Source organism: Terrapene carolina, unplaced genomic scaffold (genome assembly GCF_002925995.2).
Source record: "Terrapene carolina triunguis isolate 2854851 unplaced genomic scaffold, T_m_triunguis-2.0 Scaffold84, whole genome shotgun sequence".
In the NCBI taxonomy this organism is placed as follows: Eukaryota; Metazoa; Chordata; order Testudines; family Emydidae; genus Terrapene; species Terrapene triunguis.
The window spans coordinates 15,050,424-15,058,531 of record NW_020664435.1 but is presented as its reverse complement, the minus strand read 5'-3'; the positions used below and the strand labels follow the sequence as shown (position 1 = coordinate 15,058,531).

The 8,108-nt window shown below is 35.5% G+C and overlaps 1 protein-coding gene across 2 annotated transcripts in view; it reads right to left on the bottom strand.

Annotated features, from left to right (window-relative positions):
- Positions 1–290: 290 nt before the first annotated feature.
- Positions 291–8,108, bottom strand: part of SKAP2 (src kinase associated phosphoprotein 2) — a 152,453-nt gene continuing 144,635 nt past the window's right edge. For both annotated transcript variants that reach the window (XM_024223032.2, XM_029910997.1), the window contains 2 exons: positions 3,360–3,461; positions 291–2,958 (listed from right to left, as the gene is read on the bottom strand). In XM_024223032.2, coding sequence (XP_024078800.2) covers positions 3,369–3,461 — 93 coding nt within the window. In that variant the 3' untranslated portion in view covers positions 291–2,958; positions 3,360–3,368. The remainder of the gene's footprint in view (positions 2,959–3,359; positions 3,462–8,108) is intronic.

Genomic DNA, 8,108 nt, shown 5'->3' with positions numbered 1-8,108 from the left:
GAGGTGGTACAGTTATGGTCGGGTGCTACAGCAATAAAAGACATTTGTATTACCCTTATTTCTCTGAATAAATTCAGATGACAGCCCCATTTCATTTCTTCATTCAGTTTGGAGGCCAGATGGCATTAGAATCATTTACTTCACCTTGTTGTGCTTAATTACTACAATCAACACACTATTTTCCAAATTAATCATAACAAAGTAATTTCATTAGTAACACAGCAGGCTGTTGAATTATTAGCATCATAACAGTTTGCAAACAATTAAACTTTATTTGAACCTTAAAAATTTGCAGAGTGGAACATTATTGTAAGATCTAATGGCAATATAGTACAAATTCAGTACAGAGCAAATAATCAAATACAAATGCTGTATAAAATATGACTTACAATCACCTTTGGAAAAAAATTAGCTGTCTTACTCTTCACAGAAAGGCAAACGAAATCCAAGTAAATAACAAAAACAAAGCAATTAAGCATATTTTCTAACACCCAATTTTGTATAAGTTCTATTAATGGGAACTTTCTCATCCAAAAAAGGTTATGGTATTTGCAAAGATTTAAAGTAAACATTTTTTTTCTGTTTTACATTGTTGGTTTATTCCAAGAAATTTCAGGTCAGGGTTTTGGGTCAGAGTTATGGGTCTCTGTTTCAAAATATCCTAGTTTTTGAATATTTATGTAGTTTGTTTGCTAACCTCTCACATTGTACTAAGTGAGAAAAAACAAAGGCTCTAGGAACTACGGACAAAAGATGCTTTATTTCTATTTGTGCCACCAGCACCAGGAAAAGCAGCTCAAAGAGCTTTTTATTCATCAGTTGGCTAAGGACTCCCTCTCCTGGATTAACAGGAAAAGAGAAAGGAGCCCTCCAAATGTTTTAAGTTGCAAATGATGTGCCTGTGCATAAGACACACATTGGTGGGGGGAAGGGTTTCCAACCAGTTCAACATGCTATGAAAATCTGCTGCCATCTACTGACAAACCATTGCAAAATCTTCTCTTCTATACCAAAATAGAACAGTGGTGCCCACTAGCGCTGCTGTAGTTCAGAGTTTGTCAGCACAAGACCACTAATTTCAGGGGGTTTAATTCAGCTGTAAAAATCTGCTGTGGGTTTAATCTTGGCATATGAAGTATCTTAAAAAAAAAATCAAATGTAGTATAACTCAGATGATTTTCCTTTTGTTAATTCAATTTTACAGGTGACTAGTGTGTATACTGTGTATTTGACAGAAGAGAGTTGTTACAAAAAGAAAAGCAGTTATGGTGAATTTCTGAATTGTGTAATAGGAAGACTTTTCGGGGTGTCGATTTATTGTGCAGTCATGTTCATGAGAAAAAGCTCTTGCGACATTGACAGTTCACATTCTAAATACAATCCAGAAGTATACTTGAGAAAATAAAGTTCTAAATTTACAATCTATCGTTTTCATGCTTCACAGATTACCTGGTTTGGATGACCATTTCTCAAAAATATATGTTTATAAAATAACCATAAAACCTCGCCTGATTTTACTCCTACTAGTAGTCTTGTGTAACAAAGGGTAAAATAAAATAACGTTAGTGGTCTAAAGCACACACAGACAAAAGCTACCTTTTAACTCATTCTGTTTTCAGGGCTAGCCTGAAGCATAAACAGCACAAACAGCTCACTGAGGACCTGCATAGGCTCAGCAACTCTCAGACTGGCTTGACCTGCCTTTTTGGCAGCTTGAGGCCTCACAAATCACAAGGCTATCCCTGGTTGTTTCCAGCAGGGCTGGAGACTCTAGATGGTTGGTGATCTTACATACTAGAATACACAGCACTTAAGTAGAACAAGGGGATTTTAAGTATTGACTCCGAATTGTCGTGCTTTTGTGTGTATAAATGAAATGTTTGCTTGGTGTGTGTGTGTTTTAACTGAATAACTTCAGATTCTGGATTTGATACTGTCAAGACTGCAAATAACCTGCATTCACATAAGCTGTTTCATAGACTTCTGTGGCACTACTTATGCAAGCAAGGATCATTTACATGAGTAAGGTTTGCAGAATTGACCTAATGACAGCATCCATACTTCAACAATATCACAACAGGTATATAGACTTTTTCACTGACAAAGAATCATCCACAAATGTTTTTTTTTTTAATACAACATGTATTGTCAACCCAGAATATAATCATTTTCAATTCTATATCTGTTTTATTCTCATGACCACATTTCTCATGATGCAAGTCTGCCAATAAAGATAACATGGTGTAAATCAATGAGTTCTACTGACTTTAATGGAGCTGATGTACAAGAATTGAGGATCTGGTCTTATATATTATTTTGTGACTATAACATCTTATTCTACATAAAAAATACTAAAATTATATGAAGAAATAAATCATGCAGAAATGTAAAACGTTTCTTTAGAAGCATGTTAGTTTTAAAACTTGCATTATTGCACAGGAATTTACCTAGTTTTTCTATGGAATTATACATTGCAGTTCCATTGAAGTGAATTTATCAAAAGGCTAATGCTATTAAAATCCACATGAGGAGAATGATGATTTGCTACTGTCAAGATGTTGCTAAATTTTTAAAATTTACATAGAAAAAATTATCTGATTCCATTTAAACAGAACATATCTATTACTACAAAGTGCACTTAATGTTTCAGCAAAACAGCAACAGGTACAGCTTTGCTGCTTGTGCATCACATGTTAACTAACATCTTCTATTGAGTGTCACAGTACTTTAGTTATATAACAAAGGATTGAACAGAGCACTTTTCCCAAAAAGATTAATGATAAAGTAGTACAGAAATTGAGAAAAATTAAAAAATGTTTTATGTTTAATATATTTGGTGTGGTGGTCTGACTACACCCATCAAACAACCAAGTTCACACAGTAGAATCTTTGCATTTTGGAAACCAGGTCTGGAAGATGCAGTTGTACATCACTCTTGATTGTAATTGCAGAATTCTCCTGATTAGGAAGAATGACATTTATAGTACACGGTTAGCCAAAAAGCCAACAAACCCCAAATATCTATAGTTTCCATATATTTCTAACTGTGCGCACACACACACACACACACACAAAATTAAGCAACCAACCTAACTAAAAAGCTTCCAAACTTGATTCTATGAAAGGACAAAGAAAAGGAAGCTAGTTATGGAATACATCTTACTCTGAACACAATAGTTATTTTTTATTTCATATACAAACCCAGCACAGCTTCTTTAATTGAACTTTAATATAAAGATTGTGGCAAAATATATTTGTCAACAGAACTCCTGCAAAGGTTTCAGGAAAGAAATACTTATGAAACAGAGAACAAGGGAACATATAAACCATTACAGAAGATTGGATTAAAATGTACTTACCCAGGCCTCTCAAATATCATACATCTCCATTATGTAGGCTCTAGGCACCAAGCCAATGGTTCCCTTCATTTCTCCTACCCACCAGCCAAATCTATCGTAGTCCTAATTGAAAACAATATGCAATATTAACCTTTAGTCTGATATAAATGCAATAGAGTTTGTATGAATCTCCTTATGGATGTTTCCTCTTATATATAGTTATAAGAGCTTGAAATGAAAATTAAAAACATTAGATTCTTTTGTTTGAGGCATTCAAAATGCATGGTTAGGCAAAGAAATACATTACATTTTAAAAGGACCAGCATATTTATTAGGGTTTTGAAAAAATTATCAATGTTTCTGTACAACAGGTAAAAACCACACTTGATCTCCCCTTTCTCCAATGCTCTTCACACCAAAACCTATATAAAATCCTATTGTTTGTCACGAATATCCAACAGTGGAATATTGAAGTATGAAAATTGACTGGAATTCTTTCAGTACCACAAGACTAAACTTAAAGGAACTTGCAATCAAATTATTTAAAATAATGTTTTGCTCAAATATGAAAGGAAGGCCATCATACATCTAATGCATATTCTCTTTTTATGGACAAAGTATACCATTGCTTTAACCTTGCAGAAAATCCTACCACAGCTCTCATATGTCTGACAGATGACTAATGTATATTTGTTTAGGCTTATTGAGATAAATATGAAACAAAATGAATTATAATAGTTTAAAGAAAGAATATTTTCCAAAAAGCAATACCAAGTAAGAGTATTGTGGGATCCAAATTTAATTTTTTTCCTATGAGGTAAATATTTTAAGATCAATTTTAACAAGAATTCAATAAATTGTAACTGCTAAAATTGCAGGCGTGCGCGCGTGCGCATGCACACACACACACACACACACACACACACACACACACACACACACACACACACACACACACACACACACGAGGCATTATTAAAACAGAGACCCTGTTCAAAATGGATTGATTAGTAAGATAATTACTGTGGAACAAACATGGAAAATGTAAAATACACAGAGATATATATATATAATAAGCAACATTTGCTTCCTGCCATACTGCTCTTTTGAAAAGAAAGGCTGTAGGATTTCTGAATTGATGGTTCTATTGAGATACCATGAGCTAATATTTTGCCTGTTGCTAAAGCTATTTATGACATAGCAGCCAAGTGAAGGCCAGAAGTTTAAGGGTTAAAGGATTTTTATTAGAACCTCAATTATATCGACTTGTGGCTAATGTACACGGCCTATTCTGGAGTTCTCTAAAGATCCTGTAAGGTGCTTGGGGCTCTCAACTCTTATTGTGGCTAACAGGACACGGCCCCAAAGATGACCAATCACCCCACTCTCCCCACCCCTTAATTATCTCCTTTATTTATGTATTATTCTTTTTTGGGGTTGTGTGTGCAGGTAGATCCTATTCCCAGATTAAAGAGATTCCCTTCTCCTCTCCTCCAAGATAAATAGAATACTGGTCATTTGAAAATCCTATCCTCTGATACATAGAATATTAAAATGAATACGCGGTTAAAATAATCCAATACAGACAACCCATTTGTTTAAGTTGAGGAACACATGCCTGGGAGAAACTAGGAAAGGAATTCCATCTCCTTTTCCACTCTGCGGTAAGGGATTGTGGGGAGCTACCTGGTCTATAAAATCCTAGGGCAATCTGAATGAGGCTGCCAGTCAGAGAATTACCCCCGGCTGCAAGGGCACAAATGTTCCAGTTCAGCTTATATATATATATATATATATCACGCTATGCTGCTTAAGTATACAAACTATCTCTAGACTGAAAACTGGTAATTGCTCAAGATGCCAGCACTCACCTATGCTAAAGGAATTTCACCCATAAATCTTTCTAATGAAAAAGCAACAACATACTTTAAGCTGTTACGTGTAACTCATGAAGTGAGCCCAAGAAAGATTGATTAAGCAAGTTTTACTAGACATCACCAAAAACAAACAATACATGAGATCAGGGAAGAGGCTTAGTTAAGTGGTCATTAAACCACTTATAACAAATGGCACAGAAAAAGGTTGTGGATTAAAGTATTGCTTGAAAATGTTTCACTTAAAGACATTGTGTGAACTTTGGTACCACATGAACTTTTAAAAAGCTATTCAGATGGCTCAATTTAAATTACAAACATGTTGCTTTTTGAAAACTTTCCAGTTCTTCCTATTTAGTAATATGCCATTTAATGCTCTTGTGTGAAGCTAAGTGAGAAGATGAAATGGATGGTGATGTAACAGTCTAGTAAGCTAATTTATGGATTCACTGCAGCCATTAGACCATATAGACAAGACTGCAACACAGAAGCTTTTACTTTATCATTACTATTCTTTGCATGAGCCTCTAGAGCAACATGAATCCCAATTAAACCATCTGCAGTCCATAGAAGTTGGAATAAAAATATAATAAAGGTTTCTGGTTACCAAGAATATTTTAACCTCAGGTTTCAGATCATCACTACGTAGAAGTCTCCTTTTTAAACTGGTTAATGTATGTACGTAGGGTGACCAGACGTCCCGATAAAATTGGGACCCGATTTTTAACTGTTTGTTCCGCGTCCCAACCGATCTATGGTCGGGACACAATTTGTCCAGATATTTCGCTCCGCCGGCAGTTTTTTTTTTTTGCTCCGCAGGCAGCACTCGGCTTTCTTTTGCCACCCCCCTCCTCCATGGTGTTCCGATATTTTCTGCCTCTCGTCTGGTCACCCTATATGTACGTCTCCCTCTAAATACTGCTAAAGCTCACCTTCCTGCACGCCCATATACAAAATCTAATTTGATGTATTGTTTCTACTATTGTTATCAATGATAAATTACTTACAGTGACAAAGTAACGCAATTGATTCAGTGTTGTCTTGAGGTTCCATATGTCTGTTATTGCTGTATAAGACAGGCGTGGAATAAAATAAAGACTAAAATCCACATTTGTGGGAACTAGAGAATAGTTTAAAAATGCAGTAGAAACGGAATCCGGTTATAATAGATAATATGTACTCTTAAAAGTTAAGAAAAGCATGGTATCCTGCAAGCAGCAAGTAGGACCTCAGGTCTGAGAAAGCTTACCATCTGGTATCCCTCACTGCATTCAGCTCCTACCATCATCGCTAACAGAGGGAAGTGACTATACTTCAGAAGGACTGATAAAATAATGAACAGTCCTTTAATCTACAGGAAACCATTCTAGTCAATTTATAAGAAATATTGTGTCCCTTTGTAGGACATGTAATTATTTTCTATTAATCATGTGCTATAAAGCTATATTATGTAGTTATTCTGTTATCACTAGAAAGAGGCCTGCAGTCAGCTCTTGACAATGTTAGGTAATTACTAACACAAAGCTTCTTTCTCCTTACGGAGAAATGCTATCAAGATCCAGCGTTGCTGTGATGCTTACTGTATGAAAATAACACTCAGAAGAAATTCAATAATTGCAAATGAATTGCTTCACAAGGCACATAGTATACACTGGGGGGGGGGGAAGAGAAGGGAAAAATCCTTTCCAAATAAAACAAGAAGGTAACCATAAGGAACAGCTAAATGTTTTCTAAACTGCTGATATATTTTCGTTGTTCATTCTGATACACAGTGGGTGATGGTTTTTGTTTTTTTACAGATGTTGATTAAGCAACAAAGTGATTGCATCCGGTTGAAAGAAAGAATGAAAGAAAGCTGCTAATTTAAAATTAAAACTATTTTTGCATACACATTCATTCTCTATGTAGTATATAAAGGTAACAACAAAACAAAGATCCTGATCCTGCAAATGCCTACGCTCTTGATTTTATATGCTGTGTACAGATGCCCCTGCCTACTGCCCCCTACCCCCAACATCAATGTGTAAAGGCAAGCATCTACTTAAGACTTTAAGAGATCCAGGCCTAAAAGGTTATTGCAGTTTGGTAGAGTGCATTCAATGGAAACATGCGAGCCACTTCCATATTTATCTGTATATTTTTGTCCAATTATTTTTAGTGTACAGAACATTCCCATAAAAAGAGAAGTTTGAAATGCAACATTTTGCAGGAAGTTCTCTCTCACTCCGTCTCTAAGGGCCAGATCGTGTGCAGAGCTGAGAGCCTCCTGAGAGATGCTTAGTACTCTCTCAACTCCTACAGACTTCAACAAGAGATGAGGGCATTTGGCACCTCATGTGACTGAACCTGTATTGTTTAATACGGAAATAAAGTGTCAATTTTTAACAATTAGGTTAATTAACAATTTACCAAGCATCATGGTGGATTCTCCATCACTAGGAATTTTTAAATCAAGATTGGATGTTTTTCTAAAAGAGATGCTCTAGGAATTATTTTGGGGAAGTTCTCTGGCTGTGTTACAAAGGAGGTCAGACTAGAAAGATCACAGTGGTCCCTCCTCGCCCTAGAATCTATGACTACATGTAGTGTGTTTTCTCTTTTGAAGTGAAGATTTCTGAAAATCATCCTTTTATTTCCATACATGGAAAACAACAATGAATGTGTGGATGACAAATGATTCTTTTTTCCATACTACTAATAAAACTAACTTCTTAACAATTAAAGATTTTAAACTTTAAATTGAGACGAAGAATTTATCTTTAATCAGGCTATGGTTAAATGAGTAGCCCCCACTAACAGACTGTAGAGGAGTTGGAGGCAGGGAGAACATTTTTTAAGAACGTCCTAGCGGCCAGTTTTGGCAAGATAATATTTAAAACCACCTCTAATTTGCTCA